General features: G+C 38.7%; 1 protein-coding gene across 7 annotated transcripts in view; it reads right to left on the bottom strand.

Annotated features, from left to right (window-relative positions):
- Nucleotides 1-1,963: 1,963 nt before the first annotated feature.
- Nucleotides 1,964-21,924, bottom strand: part of ZNF141 (zinc finger protein 141) — a 46,327-nt gene continuing 26,366 nt past the window's right edge. For 2 of the 7 annotated variants that reach the window (XM_055111086.2, XM_024928636.4), the window contains exon 4: nt 1,964-13,258. In XM_055111086.2, the coding sequence (XP_054967061.1) occupies nt 12,060-13,258 (1,199 nt within the window). In that variant the 3' untranslated portion in view covers nt 1,964-12,059. The remainder of the gene's footprint in view (nt 13,259-21,924) is intronic. The other 5 variants (XR_008625034.2, XR_008625033.2, XR_008625037.2 and 2 more) reach the window with 5 other exon arrangements.

Here is a 21,924-nt window from a genome sequence, read left to right as displayed (position 1 = left end):
GGGCTTTCTCTCTGTGCTAGGCCCGGCTCTGCACATGGTTCATTTTTAACCTTGTGCACGCACGCGCACGCACACAGACACACACTTGTTCACAAATGGAAACAATATAATAATTATTTTAATATTTTAGATATCGTAACTTTTCTGGCCTGTGGTCTTTTGAGTAGGATACCCGAGATTTGAAGAGGGAAGCGAACCTCTAAAAAATAAAATGTTAGCTATTTGTGAATTTTCAATTTTTTATTAGCCACATCAAAACTAAGAAAAAGAAGCAAGTGAAATTGTTTGTGATAATTTTAACCTATTGTATCCGGGCCCAGTGGCTCACGGCTGTAATCCCAGCACTTTAGGAAGCTGATGTGGATCACGTGGTCAGGTGATCGAGACCATCATGGCCAAACTGGTGAAACTCCGTCTCTACTAAAATACAAAAAATTAGCTAGGCATGGTGGCGTGTGCCTGTAGTCCCATCTACTGGGAAGGCTGAGGCAGGAAAATTGCTTGAACCCGGGAGGCGGAGGTTGCAGTGATCCAAGATCGTGCCACCGCACTCCAGCCTGGTGACAGAGCAAGACTCCATCTCAAAATAAATAAATAAATAAAATAAAAAATTTAAACCCCAAATATTATTGTTTTAATATGTGATCAATATATAATTAGAAATAAGGTATATTTCTGACCTCATTCTTCTAAACTCATTGTGTATTTTATGTTTCCAGCACATTTTACCTCAAACCAGCCATATTCCAGGTACCCAGTAGCTACATATGGCAGGTGGCAGCCACACTGAGTGCAGCCATGAGGGCTCTCTTCCCTCAGGGAAGTGAGGGCCTGAACACTTCTTTTCTGCTGTGAGGGAACAGCCTCTCTACCAACTGTTCTCCTCAGGCTCAAGGGTGGGTGGGACAGTGCCTCTAGAGAGAGCAGGGGCTGCAAGCTGAGAGTGTCCACGTGAAGACCACGGTCTCCCAGTTGCGGTTTGGTGCCGGTGTCGTGGTATCCTCAGTTCAGCCAGGTGTGGACTCTCGTTCCACGGCCAGGAAGAATAAGGCACACGGACATCAGAGAGTGAGTAAAGCAGAGTAGGATTTATTAAGCAAAAGGAAAGCTCTCAGCAGAAAGGGGACATGAAAGCAGGTTGCCAGAAATGGGGCTGAGTTCTGGGTCTTTTATGTGGCAAGAACGAGGAAGTCTTCTGTGGGTTCTGCCCAAATGGGAGGGTTAAATTTCCCCGCTAAGGGTGTTGTATCTGTGCATGCCTGGAGTTGACCACAGTGACTCCATCTTGGTTATTACCCATGAGTGCCCAAGCAAAACCGACAGCAGGTGGAAAGAGTGAAGCTAAAACCAAAATATTTATGTTATGTTAGTAACATTATAAGGAGCTGGGTCAAGTTAATGACATTTAGGTTGATTCATTACACCTGGGCCTAAGTGGGACAGTGTCTTCTGATCAACACCCTGGCATAAGAGGAAGTTCTTAACCACATTTCTTCCTGCTAGCTACATGGGTGGTGCAGGTGTGGTCCCGTGGGTGTTTTTCATCTCCCGAGACCTTCCCTCCCTATCTTCCTAACCAGCCTCTGCCTCCTTTCTCAGGGGTTCCTCTTCTTTTCAAATATCAGATGGTAAACAAGGAATGATGGGTCCACAGGAAGAGAGAGCACCATGTCTTCAGATCTCCTCACAGCCTTGCCCTCCAGAGTTTAGATGTGGAGGGAATAGATTAAAGGCAAACTTCTTGTTTTGCTATTTATCTTTGGACCTAATTGCCAGGCTGTAACTGTGTGTTTTTCTCCTGTGGTATGGGGCACTGTGTGAGTTTAAGTACCAATCACATGCATCCACATATACCTGCACTTCTGTTCCCAGAAGGAAGGCCGTGAGTGTGAATTGTCCAGGTCCTTGACATTTCGAACAAAAAAAATTGAACAAAGCACACAAAGGAATGAAAAACAGGAAGGGAACAGCAAAAGCAAGATTTTATTAAAGTGAGAAAGCACTCTACAGGGTGGGTGTGAGCCCCAGCAAGCCGCCCAAGGACCCGGTTACAATGTTTTCTGGGTTTTAAGTACTCCTTTTGAGGTTCCTATCAGCTACCCCTTATCTGAATGAAGGATTTGGTCCTTGGCTAATCAAAGGTTGAGGCGAATTGGTACCCCATGCAGATGAAGGCATGGCCTGTGCTTGGCCCACGGCCACTCCAAGGCACTCTCCTTTTCTATCAGAGAACTGGTACAAGGGGGAGGTTTGTAGCGACAGTCGCCTTCGATCCTTTGCTACTCGGGTGTAGATGAGGTTTTTCCTTTTGGTTTAGATGTAGGAAGTTCACGTTAACTGGCCTTAGGTTCCCTGCTCCCAGACCTTGGTGTTTTTTCTTGTAGGAAGTCAGCACGAATTGGCCTTAAGTTCCCTGCCTCCAACCCTATTCTCCTGCCTAACTTCTGTGTAACTCAATATCATCTTACAACAAATCTAACTTTAAATAAAGGAAAAAAGAAAATCAATACTTACAGGGTGCCAAGCATTTGCAGGTTATTTGTAATCAATCTGTCCTGAGATCCTGTCTTTAATGGGTGTATATATTACTAACTTATAACTGCATAACAATCCCGAAACATACTAGCTCAGGATTGAGCTGGTTAGAAATTTAGGCTGGGCTCAGCCGGGCCATTCTTCTGGGCTCAGTTTGGCTCCTTCAGGTGTGAGTGGTTAGATGCTGGTGAATTAGGTGGCTCTGCTTCTGTGAGTGAGCTGTCTGTAAATTGAGGCACTTTGGCTTTTCTCAGATGCTATTCTCCAGAAAGCTAAAATGGGCTTGTTGTCATAGAGATGGAAGAATTCTGAAAAAGATAACAGAAGCATTTAGGACCTTTAAACCTGGGCCCCAAACTGGCACCCTGTGCCAGTGCAGATAAGTCAAGAGAGGTTCAAGGTTTGGGAAACAGAATCTGTCTCTTGATAGGAACGACTATAAAAGCCATTTCCAAGGACATGAATACAATAAGAAATTTTTCAAATTGCTGTTTTTGCAATCAATTTTATCATGACTTTTCTTGCAGATGTGTCTTGTATAACTATCCCACAGCTACTAAGCAGCTGGCTGGGACTCAGGATCAACGTTGGCCTGATTCTGAAGCCCATGCACCTCCATAGACCACACTACTCAGCCAGGTTTCCTGGACCTTCAAGGGGCTGGAGTGACACTTCTGAAATAGGAGCAAGATTTTTTTGAGAATCTCATGCCATCCATCCATTACTCTTCACCATTGGAAATAATTCACTCCAGGGAATGGTTCTGAAGTCTCTTAGAAAACCTGTAAACAATTTGAGAAAATTGCTGAGCATTGGGTTTAGGAAATTAATGCCCAACATTACATTTTTAATTTATCATAGGAGAAATTTGAAAACACCTATAATGCACTAATCATACCTACAAATTCTTTGCATTTTTGTATTTGTTGACTATTTATGATTTTTAATATAGACAAAGTCAAATTACTGTTCCTGAATCAACTTTTGCTCTGCAGGCAAGTGACATAGCAATAGGGCTGCTGCTATTTTTTCCCAGTGCAATTTAGCCAACCAGCAGAGTATGCTTCGAAGGGACAAGATGTTTTCTAAGACCTCACATTTAGGAGCAGCTATAGGGCAAGTGCCTAGAGCACACATAGAAATCACACACAACTAAGGCCGGGCGCGGTGGCTCATGCCTGTAATCCCAGCACTTTGGTAGGCCGAGGCAGGCGGATCACGAGGTCAGGAAATCAAGACCATGTTGGCTAACATGGTGAAACCCCGTCTCTACTAAAAATACAAAAAAATTAGCCGGGCATGGTAGCAGGTGCCTGTAGTCCCAGCTACTTGGGAGGCTGAGGCAGGAGAATGGCGTGAACCTGGGAGGTGGAGCTTGCAGTGAGCCGAGATCGAGCCACTGCACTCCAGCCTGGGCGAGAGTGAGACTCCGTCTCAAAAAAAAAAAAAAAAAAAAAAAATCCCAGAGATGGTGGTGGCCCTAGCTGCTTGGTCAGCCCTCCTGTTTCTCTGAGGAATTTCATCTTGACCCTTCCGGTGGCCCCAGCAATGAACTACAGCTACTTTCTGTGGTAGGTGGATAGGCTGGACTAGTAAAAATCTGTGACCCATATTTAATAGGGGTATTCTCTGTTGTCAAAAGTCTCCTTTCTTTCCAGATGGCCGCATAAATGTGGAGTACTAAGAAAGCATATTTGAGGGCATGGTGGCTCACGCCTGTAATCCCAGCACTTTGGGAGGCTGACTGGGTGGATCACTTAAGGTCAGGAGTTTGAGACCAGCCTGGCCAACATGGTGAAACCCCGTCTCTACTAAAAATACAAAAATTTTTCAGGCGTGGTGGAGCACACCTGTTAGTCCCAGCTACTCAGGAGGCTGAGGCAGGCAAATTGTGTGAACCCAGGAGGCGGAGGTTGCAGTGAGCCGAGATCGCACCACTGCACTCCAGCCTGGGCGACAGAGCAAGACAACGTCTCAAAAAAAAAAAAAAGCACATTTGAAGTCTGTATTAAATAGTAACTTTTTAGTTCTTTCTTAGTTCTAGGGGTTTGGTCAGAGCTGTGAGTTCTGACTGCTCGGCTGAGGTTCCTAGAGATAAATTTAAAGTTTTATAAACAAGTAAAAACCTATTTGGGGAGCCAGTGTAAGATAATTGGTAGCATTTAGGCAAAACTGAGAAATAGGCACAAAGGAAACTAAACTAATAGAGTCAAATATTTAACTCAAGAAATAAATTTGTATTATAACAGTAATAAAGTCATAATGTACTATGTGAGTTTGTAGTAAATAACATTTAATTACATTACAGCATTTACTGACTACAGGTATAGGTAAAAATTATGCTATAAATATTCTGAATTGCTAAAGGGGTGGTGAAGGACAGTTGAAAGGAAAGCTGTTCCCAAGTACGTCAGTATCGAAGGGCAATTCTAGAGTTTATATGGTTTAAATACAGGAAGTATTTCTCTTTTCTGTATATTTTATACGTTTTGCACACACATATATGACAACATTTAACAATTTTTGTTAAATTTTTATTAAGAATGTGCTTAAGATAATCATGTATTTTCTGTCTGAAGAGGGATTTTACTGTAATAAGTGTTATCTCTAGAGTCAAAGTTGCCTGTGTTGTGAGCAAGTCATTTTTCTCTATGGCTGTTTCTTTCTCTGTAAAATGAGGATAATAATACCTATGCTATTAATTTTCTGTGAAAATTAATTTTTTTTTGGGCAGGGGGGATGGAGTTTTGCTCTTGTCACCCAGGCTGGAGTGCAATGGCGTGATCTCGGCTCACTGCAATCTCCACCTCCCAGGTTCAACTGATTCTCCTGCCTCAACCTCTTGAGTAGCTGGGATTACAGGTGCCTGACACCACACCCAGCTACTTTTTATATTTTTAGTAGGGACGGGGTTTCACCATGTTGGCCAGGCTGGTCTCAAACTCCTGACCTCATGATCCACCTGCCTTGGGCTCCCAAAGTGCTGGGATTACAGGTGTGAGCCACCACGCCTGGCCGAAAATAAAATTTATTAACACATATACAGTATTATGGTTAGCATTTGGTAGAAATCAACTATTACTAAAACATGTATATACTGAATTCCAATACATGCTTTAATACAGAAATATCTTCTCATCACGTGAGTTTTTCAACCAAGAAATGAATGTATTTTTCCAAAAACGTGGTATACACAAGGAAATACAATTCAACGTTAAAAGGGAGGAAATCTTTTCATTTGAAACAATGTGGATAAATGTGGGAGACACTATGCTAAGTGAAATAAGCCAGAGAGTAGAATGCTGGTTACCAGATGCTTGGGTATTTACAAGAAAGGGGCATCTGGAGACATGTCTGTAAAATAACACATAGTTGCCTAGGAGGAATAAATTCAATAAATCTATTGTACAGCATGGTGACTACAGTTAAAAATAATGTATTTTTGGAAAATGCTAACACAGTCAATGTTATGAGCTCTTATCCCAAAAGTAATTATGTGTGGTGAAGTATTTGTTAAGCAGCTAGAATTAAGCTTTTGACAACGTATATATACTACAAAACACCATATTCTACAGGATATTTTATCTGTCAATTAACAAATATATTTTAAAAATTACAGAATAATGTTGCAAATGATGAGTATCTTTGTCAAACAACTTGAGTATTATAAAAAATATATAGTTTTTGTGCTGTTTTTGTAATATATTAACCATAGAGGCTGGGCGCAGTGGCTCACGCCTGTAATTCCAGAACTTTGGGAGGCCAAGGTGGCAGGATCACAGGGTCAGGAGTTTGAGACCAGCCTGGCCAACATAGTCAAACCGCATCTCTACTAACAATATAAAAATTAGCCAGGCATGGTGGTGCACACCTGTAATGCCAGCTAATAAGGAGGCTGAGGCAGGAGAATCGCCTGAACCTGAGAGGCAGAGGTTGCAGTGAGCTGAGATCGCACCACTGTACTCCAGCCTGGCGACAGAGTGAAACTCCGTCTCAAAAATAAAATAAAGAAGAAAATAATCATAGGAACTCTAATATTTACTAGCATGGCTTAGACCCAGAACAATATATAATACAAGACAATACACTCTAGAACTCTTACTTTTAAGCTTGAAGTACCTGGAATTTCTAGTGCTGATGGTAATCATACATATGTAAGACACTAAAAGAGCAAGGGATGCTAAAGGTCCCAAAATTGGCCACTTCGTGAACACAGTAAATGAATTTGCATCAAAAATCACTGAGAGGCTGGGCACAGTGGCACACACCGGTAATCCCAGCACTTTGGGAGGCTGACGTGCGTGGATCACGAGGACAGGAGCTCGAGACCAGCCTGGCCAACACAGTGAAACCTCATCTCTATTAAAAATACAAAAATTAGCTGGGTGTGGTGGTGGGCACCTGTAATCCCAGCTACTCGGGAGGCTGAGGCAGGAGAATTGCTTGAACCCGGGAGGTGGAGGTTGCAATGAGCTGAGATTGTGCCACTGCACTCCAGCCTGGGCGACAGAGCAAGACTCCATCTCAAAAAAAAAAAAAAAAAAAAAAAATCACTGAGAAACTGTTTGAATTCAACAGCTGCCATAATCTTCAAATTTTTTCCAGAGAAGGTGACCAAGGACTTGGATAAAGTTAGGTGAGTAAAAATGAAAACTGTAGCCCATGAAATGCATCCACTAAAACAAAGAATTATAAGAAATTCCTCAAGATTGTAATATGAATCTGGACAAAAAAGATCAGTGCAGATTTTGAATCTACAGAGATCATTCTATTGTTTTTCCACCATTTAACATTCACACTCAAAGATATAATATTCTGGCCAGGCACGGTGGCTCATGCCTGTAATCCCAGTACTTCAGGAGGCCAAGGCAGGCAGATCATGAGGTCAAAAGATCGAGACCATCCTGGCCAACATGGTGAAACCCCATCTCTACTAAAAATATAAAAATTAACTGGGCGTGGTGGCAGGTGATTGTAGTCCCAGTTAACTCAGGAGGCTGAGGCAGGAGAATCACTTGAACCTGGGAGGCGGAGGTTGCAGTGAGCTGAGATTGCACCACTGCACTCCAGCCTGGTGACAGAGTGGGGCTCCATCTAAAATAAATAAATAAATAGAAGATTTTGTATGGAAAAATGTTTTGCTATGTCACAGAAAATTAAATGTAAAATTCTTCACTTACCATTGTCTCCTAAAAATTTTCTTCTTTTTTGTTGTTGTTGTTGAGACGGGTCTTACTCTGTTGGCAGGCTGCACTGCAGTGGCGCAACATCAGCTCACTGCAACCTCTGCATCCTGGGTTCAAGCGATTCTCCTGCCTCAGCTTCCCGAGTAGCTGGGACTACAGGCACATGCCACCACGCCCTGCTAATTTTTGTATTTTTAGTAGAGATGGGGTTTCACCATGTTTGCCAGGATGATCTTGCTCTCTTGACTTCATGACCCACCCATCTCGGCCTCCCAAAGTGCTGGGATTACAGGTGTGAACCACCGCCACCTGGCCTAAAAATTTTATTTCTAAGATATATTTCCTCTTAAGAAATTTCAAAATTCTGATGTTTCTTCATATGGTGGTACAATATACAACCCACTTATATTAATGCTTTACTTATTCTAACTTTTGTTACATTTTACACACTTTGTGATAGAATCTCATACAATTTTTCTTTTACAAACACAGAAAAACAATGCCAACTGACTTAATCCTCTTACCTGTTGATAGTGAATTACTCTTATCTCAAGTGATCTAAATGTTGCACTGATAACCTATAAATAACCTCAAACACCCCAGTTAACCTAAAGTCCATGTGAAATTACATGGAATGAAGAGAACAGTGACAAACTAGCCATAACGCAAAAATGAAGAAAGGCTCTGAGGCATACATAGCTGGGGATAAATCATAAAGATATCACAAAACTAAAGATAATTAGAAAATAAGAAAAGAAATCCTCTTTACATTCATAATGAGTTGGTTCTGCAGCCTGAGAACAGACGTCCTCTCCACATGCACAATTAATGCCATTTGTTCGCCACAGATTATTTTCAATCTCTTACTTGGAGCTAGAAACTAACTCCAGGAATATTTATGGCTAATTATGAAGCATCTATTACACACCCAGAACTTTGTTTGTTCACTACAATAATAGATCAAAACATCCCCATGACTGACAAAGTTTTCCAAGTACTTACCTGAACAAATTGGCAAAATAAACTCATTTATGTCAATTATAAAAACTGAAAGGAACAATAACTAAAGAAAACAGCTTATATAGGGTTCTTAAATTAAAACAACAAAATGAAATGTTCTAACTACAATAACTTAATACATATATTATGAAATTACATCTAAAAATTTTACATTCACTACATTTTATAAAAATCATTCTTATAATTTCTGACCAGCTCACATAATAAACACTTCATGAAGTGAAAACAAAAAAGAGAATCAAAGAAATTATAGCTCTAGCATGAGCACCAGACAAATAAAAACAAGGAGTTTGTATGGGGAGATTCTCAACGACAATCCATTAGATTCTAGAGTCATTAAATAAAAAGAAGAAAATATAGAATGTTTCAGGCTTCTAGATTTCCAGTAAATTATCCATGGTATTAACATAATCTTCTTTGTTCTAATATTGCTATTTTCTTTGGAAAATAGGTACAAACTCACATAAACACAATTGCTTGCTCTATAATTTTCTTACACCTAAGGTTTATCTTTACAGCAACACATTTACATACTTAACTTCATGTAAATGGAACTAAAGTTTGTATAAGTTTGCAGGAAAAGATGCCACATGTTCAAAGAGAAATGTAAAACATTTTTTAAAAGTATTCAGGATGCATAAATGTATGAATTATAATTATACTGATATAATACTACAATCATAATTGTACATTTAGAAATAATTAAAGTGTATAATTGGATTGTGTGTAATACAAAGGATGAATGCTTGAGGTGATGAATAACTCATTTACTCTGGTATATTACGTGTTGTATGCCTGTATAAGAAAATAACCCATATATGCCATAGATAAATATGCATACTATGTACCCACAAAAATTTTGGAAAATAACAAGAGTGAAAATGCAACATATGGGAATGATATTCTTCAATGTATTTGCTATTTAAAGCCACTGGAAAAAGAGAATACTAAAAATGTCATTCAACTATGTTACCATTGTTACCATCTTTTACCTACACCATTGAGTAAGGTGGGATAGGTTTAAGTTGGTGGCATAATGACACTTCATTCAAGCAACAATTATTTCAACACGTTAAAAATTTTGTTTAGTTAAAAAATTATGTTCCCACATAATCTTAAAATAATTTTAAAATTTACTGTATTTTATTACATAAATGTATAATTGGTAAAACAATTTACTACTAAAACAGATTTTCTGTCACTATAATGCAGAAGAATTTTACTCTGAACACCTACCTCATGCATCACTCAATATTGTCAACTACAAAAAAGCCTCTCTGCTAGATTTTCATCATGGATCTTTCATTTCTGTCCTCACTCTTTCTTGTAAAAATTCATGAATAATGCCCACCTAATGAAAAAGAATCTCTCTTATCTCTGATGCAGCAACAATTCATCACATGCTTTCACATAAACAGGAATGTTGAAACAGTATGAAATAATTTGAGTTGAATTAACTATTATATGCTTTTCAAAAAATCTATACTTTTTTCAAGTGAAAAAATATACTTTAAATGTAGTATCTCTTCAAAAATCTTCTTTTCAACTTATATACAAAGAAATTCTCTAATAGGTTCAACTTTGGATTTTTTTAATACTTAATACTCTGATTTACTGCAGTGTCTAAAGTGTTAGTTCCTTAGTTCTTTCTACTGTAAATCCTCTGATGTTTACATACTCTTCTTTTTAGACTAAATATTTCTTCACATTTACTGCATCTACAAAATATTTTCTAGTGTAAACTGTTTAAGCTGCAGTTTTTGAACAAATGTTTTTCCACATTTATTACATTTGTAGGATTTCTCTCCAATATAAATTTTCTGATGTTGAATAAAGTCTCCTTCAGTGTTTTCCCCTATTATAAAATGTGTACAACAAAATCCATGAGAGAAGTACAGGTACTACAACCCTCTTTATATTTGTATTGTTTGTCTTAAGAATACTCTTCTTCACTTTAAAGGCCTATATTTTCTGAAGTCTTTCAACAGAAATTAGATTTATAATGTTTTTATTAAGTATGAACATTGCTAGTTAGTAAAATGTGAGTAGATATGACTTTTCTAAATTTTTTTATATTTCTACAACTTTTCTCAAATATAAAGGATATCATGTGCAAAAAGATGAGCATTGGTAAAAATTCTGCCACATTTTTTGCATTTCCAGGGGATTTCTTCAGTAGGAATTATATATATACAGTAAGATGTGACAAGCATTTGAAGCCTTTGCCACATTTTTCATATTTTTGTGGCTTCTCACCAATATCATTTCTCTTATATTTAGAATAGATTGAGTGTGGTTGCAAGCTTTGTCACACTTTCCACGTTTGCAGTTTCTCTTCAGTGTGAATTATCTTATGATTAGAAAAGACTGAGGAAGATTTAAAGACTGCCACATTCTTCACATTTGTAAGACTTTCCTCCAGTATGAGTTCTCATATGTTTAAGAAGCCTGGAGTATGGCTTAAAGGTTTTGTCACATCCTTTACATTTCTATGGTTTTATATCTAGGATGAATTTTCTTATATTCATCTTTCATATCTTCTCAATATAAGTTTGTGGAATGAATCTTCTACTCTCAAATATGAATTTTCATAAAGGTTTGTGGATGGTCTGAAGGCTCTGCCACGTTTTTCACGTTTGTAGCATTTTTTTCCCCAGAATGAATTATCTTGTGTACAGTAAGGGTTGAGAACCTATTAAAGGCTTTGCCACATTCTTTACATGTGTAGGGTTTCTCTCTGGTATAAATTCTCTTATGTTTAACAAAGTTTGAGGATGTGATAAAGACTGTGCCACATTCTTCGCATGTGAAGCATTTTGCTCCAGCATGAATTCACTTACGTTCATTAAGGGTTGAGGATCATTTAAAGGCTTTGCCACACTGTTCACATGTGAAGTTTCTCTCCAGCATGAATTATATTTATTAAGCATTGAGGACCAATTAAATGCTTTGCCACATTCTGCCACATGTGTAGGGCTTCCCTCCAGCATGATTTTTCTTATGTTTATTCATCGGTGAGGGCTGTTTAAAGGTTTTGTTACATTCTTTACATTTGCAGGGTTTATCTCCAGTAATAATTTTCTTCTGCTCATTCAGGTTTGTGGACCATTCACAGGCTTTGCCACATTCTTCACATTTGTACAGTTTCTCTCCGGTATGAATTCTCTTATGTTTATCAAGGTTTGAGAATGAGGTAAAGAACTTTGCCACGTTCTTCACATTTCCAGGGTTTCTCTACAGTATAAATTTTCTCATGTTCATTAAGGTTTGTGGATCATCCAAAGGTTTGCCACATTCTTTACATTTGTAGGATTTCTCTCAAGTATGAATTTTCTTATGTTTATTCAGGTGTGAGAACCGTTTAAAGGCTTTGTCACAATCTTTACATTTGTAGGGTTTATCTACAGTATGAATTTTCTTATGTTGACTCAGGAGCGAAAATTGTTTAAAGGCTTTGTCACATTCTTTACATTTGTAGGGTTTATCTGCACTATGAATTTTCTTATGTTGACTCCGATCTGTGGACCGTCTAAAGGCTTTGCCACATTCTTCACATTTGTAGGGTTTCTCTCCAGTATGAATTTTTTTATGTTCATTCAGGACCCTGGACCGTCCAAAGGCTTTGCCACATTCATCACATTTGTAGGGCCGCTCTCCAGAATGAACTTTCTTATGTTCATTCAGTTTTGAGGACTGTCTAAAAGCTTTGCCACATTCTTCACATGTGTAGGGTTTCTCTCCAGTATGAATTCTCTTATGTTTAGTAAGGGTTGTGGACCTATTAAAGGCTTTGCCACATTCTTCACATTTGTAGGGTTTCTCTCCAGTATGAATTCGCTTATGTTTGGCAAAGTTTGAGGATGAGGTAAAGATTTTCCTACATTCTTCACATGTGATGGGTTTCTCTCCAGCATGAATTCTCTTATGTTTAGTAAGGGTTGTGAACCTATTAAAGGCTTTGCCACATTCTTCACATTTATAGGGTTTTTCTCCAGTATGAATTATTTTATGCTTAGCAAAGTGTGAGGATGTGGTAAAGATGCTGCCACATTCTTCACAAGTAAAAGGTTTCTCTCCAGTATGAATTCTCTTATGTTCATTAAATATTAAAGACCATTTAAAGGCTTTGCCACATTCTTCACAAGTGTAGGGTTTCTCTCCAGCATGAATTACCTTATGTTGAGTTAGGTGTGAAAACTTCTGAAATGATTTGCCACATTCTTTAAAGTGTTTCTCTCCAGTATGTCTTGTCTTACGTTTGTTTGAATTTGAAAATTTACTAACAACTTTGACACTTGCTTTACACTGAAATATTTTGCTCTGGGTAGTTGACAAGCATTCATTAAATTCATTATAACCTCCTTTCTGCAACTTACACTCATTCAAACTTTTACAGCCTTTTCTTAATTGTAAATTATCATGTCCACATTTCTCATATCTTCTCAGTATAAGTTTGTGGAATGAATCTTCTATGCCCTGCACTGGCCAATGGTCTTGGGTGAAATGAGAACACACAGCTGAAAGAAATAAAAATTACAAATTATCCCACTTAGTAGATTCATATAAATATACTTTACAAATCTTATGAAATTATTCAAAATACATTAGTAAGATGGCATAACAAAATCCCACAGGCCATAACTTCTTCACAGACATATACATGTAGCAAACATATACTAACAAAGACACCTTTCTGTGAAATCTATAAATGAGTTAATTGTATGCAATGCCTCAGGTAAGCAAAATGCCAAGAGCCACATAGAACAGGAAGGAATGTTTGTTACATTTACCCACCAACAGCTCTTCCTCCTCCCCAATATAGCACTGTGCCATTAGGAGTGAAGTATCAACTCCTGGCTTCTTCCTTTAAAGAGAAGAAAAATACTGATACACATATCCTTACTTCTGACTTTTGAGTGTCTTTACAAAACCTGGTTTCTGTCTCCAATACCACAGAGTGCTGATAGAAATGGTGATACACTTTGGGAGGACGGATTGGGTCTGCTGAAAGCAAATGTAAATGTTTCAGGAGCAGACTGCAGTGCTAAATACAGGCAACAGGTAGAACAAGTGATTAGAGAGTGTTAAGAAGAAACATGAACAAACCCTTTTAACTGAAAAATAAACACAAAATTCCAGAGAGGACACATCCTTAGAACATGTATGAGAGGTTACCATAATCTCTATCAAGGACAATTGGTTTCAGACTATGTCAGGAAAAAGCTACATTGTAAAGATTGTGACAAATAGCTTTTTGTTAATGTACAAATAACAACCAAACATTACAATGTATACAAAATATTAGAACAACACGGTCCAACAATTTAAAAATTTTCAGAAAAGGGAACGGGCATGGTGGCTCACACCTGTAATCCCAGCACTTTGGGAGGCTGAGGCGGGTGGATCACGAGGTCAGGAGATAGAGACCATCTTGGCTAACATGGTGAAACACCGTCCCTACTAAAAATACAAAAAAACTAGCCAGACGTGGTGATGGGTGCCTGTAGTCCCAGCTACGCGGGAGGCTGAGGCAGGAGAATGGCGTAAACACAGGAGGCAAAGCTTGCAGTGAGCCGAGATCATGCCACTGCACTCCAGCCTGGGAGACAGAGCGAGACTCTGACACACACACACACACAAATTATCACAAAAGGCAAGGCATGGTGGCTCATGCCTGTAATCCCAGCACTTTGGGAGGCCAAGGCGGGCAGATCATGAGGTCAAGAGATCGAAAACATCCTGGCCCAAATGGTGAAACTCTGTCTCTACTAAAACTACAAAAATGTGCTGGGCATGGTGGCACATGCCTGTAGTCCCAGCTACTCGGAAGGCTGAGGCAGGAGAATTGCTTGAACCCGGGAGGTGGAGGTTGCAGTGAGCCAAGATTGCGCCATTGCACTCCAGCCTGGGTGACAGAATGAGACTCCATCTCAAAAAAAAAAAAAAAAAATTCCAGAACAAAAATTAAAAATGAAGATGTACAAAGTTTTAAAATTTGACCTGAATAAAACTCAATGAGCTAAATGGTAACAAAACTAAATATAATTAAAATATATATATATATAAATGAAAACATTAAAAATATAAAAAACATGGAGGTGAAAAATACAAAAATAATGCCTGAGAAATTTTCAAAAGTTAAAAAAAGATGTGGCCAGGCATGGTGGCTCATGCCTGTAATCCCAGCACTTTGAGAGGCCGAGGTTGGTGGATCAGGAAGTCAGGAGAGTGAGACCATCCTGGCTAACACGGTGAAACCCTGTCTCTACTAAAAATACAAAAAAAATTAGCTGGGCGTGGTGGTGGGCACCTGTAGTCCCAGCTATGCGGGAGGCTGAGGCAGGAGAATGGTGTGAACCTGGGAGGCGGAGCTTGCAGTGAGCCAAGATTGTGCCACTGCATTCCAGCCTGGGCAACAGAGCAAGACTTTCATTTCAAAAAAAAAAGAAGGAGCTCAACAAACTTCACCTAGGATATACAAAGAGATTTATAACAAAGCACATAATAAGCAAAGTTTTAAAAGGCAAAGGCAAAAATGGAATCTTAGAAGCAGCAAGATAAAAGTGATGTGTGATTTGTAAGTGTGCTCTTATAAGATAACAAGTGAATCTGTCAACATTTTTTCAGACAAGAGAAAGTTGCGATATAGTTAACGTGCTGAAGGAAAAATAGCTTCTAAGTAGGAATAATATAACCAGTAAAACAGTCCTAAAAATGAAGAAAAAGTAAAGGCCTTTCAAGATAACCAAATGCTGAAAAGTATATTAGCACAACACCTGCCTTATAAAAAAAAAATGCTGAACCATCTTCCATTGAAAATAACAGGATGCAAGAAAAAAAATATGATGATATGAAAATACATAACTTTCTGAAAAACATTTGCACAAACACAAATATAAAGTTCTGTATCATTATAATAGTGCAAAAAAGTTTTTCTCTAAAATTTAAAGGATAAAAGCATAAAAATGATTATAAACTATTCATCATAATCTGGTAATAAATATACAGCATAAAAATATGATTAGTGACATCAATAACAGCATTGAGGGCAGATGTAATGAGGAAGAATTTTCAAATGCAATTCAAGTTACATTTTTAAGAGTTTAAAATATATTATTTTGGCCGGGCCCAGTGGCTCATGCCTGTGATCCCAGCACTTTGAGCGGCTGAGGCAGGTGGATCACGAGGTCAGGAGATCGAGATCATCCTGGCCTACATGGTGAAACCCCGTCTCTACTAAAAATACAAAAATTAGCTGGGCATGGTGGCGTGTGCCTGTAGTCCCAGCTACTCAGGAGGCTGAGGCAGGAGAATCGCTTGAACCCAAGAGGCAGAAGTTGCAGTGAGCTGAGATCATGCCATTGCACTTCAGCCTGGGCGACACAGTGAGACTCCCTCTCAAAAAAAAAGAAAAAAAAAATATATATATATATCTTTAAGAAATTTTTCAGAATTCCCAAGATACCACAAAGGTATAGATACACAAAAGTATAAGAAGTAAAGTCCTATCAACACAAAAATCTAAAAGACAAACAGGAAGACAGAAAAAGAAAATAAGGGACAGAGATAAAATAATCCAGTAAAACAATTTATAAAACAGGTAAGCCTTTCTATTTCAGCAAATTATTCAAATATTTATGAAGTAAACTTTCCATTCAAAATACATGCACCAAATAAAGGGACTGATTGAAAAAATTAAAAAACAAGATCCAACTTGTTTTTCTACAAGAGTCACTTGAGGTCTAATGATTAAAGGAGACTGAAAAAGGCAAGATAAAAGAAGACATTTCATGGAAATAACCAAATAAGAGGAAAACAGGTCCAAGTTATATAACACAAAGTACATCTTAAGTCAAAAACTCTATTTCATAAAATATACTTAACTAAAAGCTCATAAGGGGCAAAGGAAGACATTAAACAATAATAAACAAGTTCATTTACTTAGAACCCATGATAAATGTGTGTATACATATATTAATGTGTGTGTGTGAATGTGTGTGTGTGTGTATCTTACACTAGGGTTCAAAATATACAAAGCAAATACTGATAGAATTAAAGCAAGATATAGGGAGCAATGTAATTGTAGTAGGATATTTCAATATCCCAATTTCTATAATGAATAATGAAACAAGACAGAATATTCATAAAGGAATAGAAGACTTGAAAGAAGTATAAAACAATTTTGCCTAAAAAGAAGATGTCTAAATTCCTTAATGCAGTCTCCAGATTAAATGCAATCCCTGTCAAATTTCTAATTAAATTCTTCCAGAAAAAGAAACAGCAACCCCCAAATTATATGGAATTTCAAGAAACAATGAAGCACTCAACAATCTTCAAAAAGAGTAACAATGTCAGAAACACTACAGTTCTTGATTTCAAAAAACATACAAAGCTAAAGAATTAAAGCAATTTGGTATGAGTATGAAGGTGAACACCTAAATCAATAAAATCCGGCAAAAATATGAACTCTCACACATATGGTCATATAAAGAGTAATTTGGACACTCACAATTATTGTAGCATTGTTACTGAAAGCAAATAAATGAAAGTAATGAAAATTTCTCTCACCAAATCAATGGATAAATATAATTTGAAATATTAAAATAATGAAACATTGGCCGATTGGCCAGGCATGGTGGCTCTTGCCTGTAATCCCAGCAGTTTGGGAGGCCGAGACAGGTGGATCGCTTGAGGTCAGGCGTTCGAGATCAGCTTGACCAATGTGGTGAAACCCTGTCTCTACTAAAAATACAAAAATTAGATGGGTGTGGTGGTGCACGCCTGTAATCCCAGCTACTTGGGTGGTTGAGGCACAAGAATTGCTTGAACCTGGGAGGTGGAGGTTGCAGTGAGCTGAGATGGTGCCACTGCACTTACATTCTGACTGGGTGACAGAGCAAGACTCTGTCTCAAAAAAAAAAATCTTTTAAAAAAAATGAAACATTACTGTTTATAAAAAGCAAAAAGTATCCTAATATGTATAATAAAGATACATGTTGATGGCACTGTGTAACACAAAATAAGTCAGCCATGAAGAGACAAAAATTGCATGAGTCAACTTACATGAGATATATAAAGCAGTCTGACTCTAAAATAGAAAACAGAATTGTTTTTGTAAAGGGCCAGAAAACAGAAAAAGTAGGTAGTTGTTTAATGTGTATGAGTGTTAGCCTTGCAAGATAAACATATTCCAGATAGAGTGCAGAAGAATATCGATATAATATGACTAAGGTAAATACTTAAAAGTATTTATGGCATGTGTATACCTATGTAACAAAATCTGGATGTTCTGCACATGTACCCCAGAACTTAAATTATGATAACAAACTTTGGAAAAAAACAGTATTTAAGATTGTAAAAGTTTTGGCTGGGTGCGGTGTAATCTCAGCATGTTGGGAGGCCGAGGCGGGCAGATCATGAGGTCAGGAGATCAAGACTAGCCTGGCCAATATGGTGAAACCCCGTCTCTACAAAAAATACAAAAATTAGTTGGGCACGGTGGTGCGCACCTGTAATCCCAGCTACTCAGGAGGCTGAGGCAGAAGAATCGCTTGAACCTAGGAGGCAGAGGTTGCAGTGAACTGACATCGCACCACTGCACTCCAGCCTGGGTGACAGAGTGAGACTCCACATCAAAAAAAAAAAAAAAAAGATTGTAAAGTTTATGTGTTTTTGACAATTAAAAATAGTATCTAAAATCTGAGATACAGACATATGACAGTTTTTGAACTTATCTTCAAGTCGCAAAAGTGTTTCTCCCACACACAAATATAGATTTACAAATAAATAGAGAGTAAAATTAGGAGGATTTCAATGACTATTCAAAACCACCATTGAACACACACAAACAGAACAAGTAACTCATAAACAATACAAAACCAATACACATACAGATAGACTCATACTGGAAATAGACATATCAGTGATCCATATTTCACTTGTGCTCCAGTCTTACAGTGTACACAGCTGAATGCTGTCATACACAATTATAATATAAAATAAAAACATACTTGTCCTGTTCCAGATCTCAAAAAAAAAAAAAGATTTCTGCTCTTTCCTATCCAGTATGATATCAGCTATTAATCTGTCATATAGGGTCTTTACTGTATTGAGGTACATATGATCTATACCTAATTCGTTAAGTTTCTGAAATCACAAAGCCATGTTCAATTTTGCCAGTGTTGCTTCTACATCCACCAGTTGGCCAGGTTTAGTGGCTCACGCCTGTAATCCTAGCATTTTGGGAGGCTGAGGCAGGAGGATTACCTGAGGTCTGGAGCTCAAGACCAGCCTGGTCAACATGGCGAAACCCTGTCTCTCCTAAAAATACAAAAATTAACCAGGTGCAGTCCAGCTACTCCCAGCTACCCAGGAGGCTGAGGCAGGAGAACTGCTTGAACCTAGGAGGCAGAGGTTGTGGTGAGCCAAGATCGCACCAGTGCGCTCCAGTCTGAGCGACAAAGCAGGACTCCATCCCAAATTAAATAAATAAAATAAAATATGTCTAGCAGCAAACCGAATTGAAAAGGTGAACACTCTCTACACTGATAATTATAAAACATTGATAATGCTGGGTGTGGTGGCTCACGCCTGTAATCCTAGCACTTTGGTAGGCCAAGGTGGGCAGATCACGAGGTCAGTAGTTCGAGAGCAGCCTGACCAACATGGTGAAACCCCGTCACTACTAAAAATACAAAAATTAGTGGGGCATGGTGGCAAACGCCTGTCATCCCAGCTACTCAGGAGGTTGAGACAGGAGAATCATTTGAACCCAGGAGGCAGAGGTTGTGGTGCACTGATATTGTGCCATTGCACTCCAGCCTGGGCAACAGGGTGAGACTTCGTCTCAAAAAGCAAACAACAACAAAATTGATAAAAAACTGAAAAAGACATAAAAATTGAAAGATATTTTTCCTCATGAATTGAAAAAACATTACAAAAGTGGCCATACTACCCAAGGTGATCTACAGATTCAATGCCATCTCTATCAAAATACCAAAGACTTTTTTCACAGCAATGGAATAAACAAGCTTAAAATTAACCAGGACCAACCAAAGACCCCCAAATAGCAAAGGTAATCCTGGGCAAAAAGAATCAAGCTGGAGGCATTACACTACCTGACTCCGAAATATGCTATAAAGCTATAATAAGTAAAACAACATGATACTGGCATAAAAACAGACAGATCAAACTATCCAGTGAGCCCAGTAATAAATTCATGAAACTAGAGGCAAGTGATTTTCAACAAAGATGTCAAGAACACACATTTGGAAAAAGACAGTCTTTTCAATAATTGGTGCTAGGAAAATTGATTACCTACATGATAATCAAAAAATGAAACTAGGCCCCTAGCTCTTACAGTATAAAAAACTCAATCGCAAATAAAGATTTAAATGTGAAACCCAAACCTATAAAGCTATTTGGATAAACATAGAGGAATGCTTTACCACATATTACAGAGCAAAGAATTTTTAAGTAAGACCTCAAAAGCACAGGCAAAAGAAGTAACATTATGCAAATGGGATTACAACAAACTAAAAATGTTTTGCACAGCAAAGAAAATGTTAACAAAGTGAAGAGATAATCTACAGAATGAAAGAAAATATTTGTGAAATATACACAACAAAAGATAAACTTATAGAATATTTAACAAACTTAACAACAAAAATAACACCCAATTTAAAAATAGAGCAGAGACCTCCCGTTCCAAGATGGCTGAATAGGAACGGCTCTGGTTTGCAGCTCACAGCGTGACTGACGTAGAAGACGGGTGATTTCTGCACTTCCAACTGAGGTACCTGGTTCATCTCATTGGGACTGGTTGGACAGTGGGTGCAGTGCAGCTCACTGAGGGCAAGCTGAAACAGGGTGGGGCATCACCTCACCTGGGAAGCACAAGGGGTTGGGGGATTTCCCTCTCCTAGCCAAGGGAAGCTGTGACAGACTGTATCTGGAAAATCGGGATCTCCTGCCCAAATACCGTGTTTTTCCAATGGTCTTAGCAAACGGCACACCAGGAGATTATATCCCACGCCTGGCTTGCCAGGTCCCACACCCACAGAGCCTTGCTCACTGCTAGCACAGCAGTCTGAGATTGACCTGCCAGGCAGCAGCCTGGCAGGGGGAGGAGCGTCCACCATTGCTGAGGCTTGAGTAAGTAAACAAAGCTGCCAGGGAAGCTTGAACTGGGTGAAGCCCACTGCATCTCAACAAGGCCAGTTGCCTCTGTAGATTCCACCTCTCGGGGGAGGGCATAGCTGAACAAAAGGCAGCAGAAACTTCTGCAGATTTAATCGTCCCTGTATGATGGTTCTGAAGAGAATCGTGGTTCTCCCAGCATGGTGTTTGAGATCTGAGAATGGGCAGACTGCCTCCTCAAGTGGGTCCCTGACCCCTATGTAGCCTAACTGGGAGACATCTCCCAGTAGGAGTCGACTGACACCTCATACAGGCAGGTGACCCTCTGGGACAAAGCTTCCAGAGGAAGGATCAGGCAGCAATATTTGCCGTTCTGCAGTCTCTACTGGTGATACCCAGGCAAAGAGAGTCTGGAGTGGACTCTAGCAAGAGTAATAAAGACTAATAAAGAAGAAAAGAGAGAAGAATCAAATAGATGCAACAAGAAATGATAAAGGGGATATAATCACAGATCCCACAGAAATACAAACTACCATCAGAGAATATTATAAACACCTCTATGCAAATAAAGTAGGAAATCTAGAAGAAATGGATAAATTCCTGGACACATACACCCTCCCAAGACTAAAGCAGGAAGAAACAGAATCTCTGAATAGACCAATAACAGGCTCTGAAATTGAGGCAATAATTAATAGCCTACCAACCAAAAAAAGTCCAGGACCAGATGAATTCACAGCCGAATTCTACCAGAGGTACAAAGAAGAGCTGGTATCGTTCCTTCTGAAACTATTTCAATCAATAGAAAAAGAGGGACTCCTCCCTAACTCATTTTATGAGGCCAGCATCATTCTGATACCAAAACCTCACAGAGACACAACAAAAAAAGAGAATTTTAGACCAATATCCCTGAGTAACATCGATGTGAAAATCCTCAATAAAATACTGGCAAACCAAATCCAGCAGCACTTCAAAAAGCTCATCTACCATGATCAACTCTGCTTCCTCCCAGGGATGCAAGGCTGGTTCAACATACACAAATCAATAA

Source organism: Pan paniscus, chromosome 3, assembly GCF_029289425.2.
Source record: "Pan paniscus chromosome 3, NHGRI_mPanPan1-v2.0_pri, whole genome shotgun sequence".
Lineage (NCBI taxonomy): Eukaryota > Metazoa > Chordata > Mammalia > Primates > Hominidae > Pan > Pan paniscus.
Note: the sequence above shows the minus strand (reverse complement) of the source record. Positions and strands in the feature narration are given on the sequence as shown.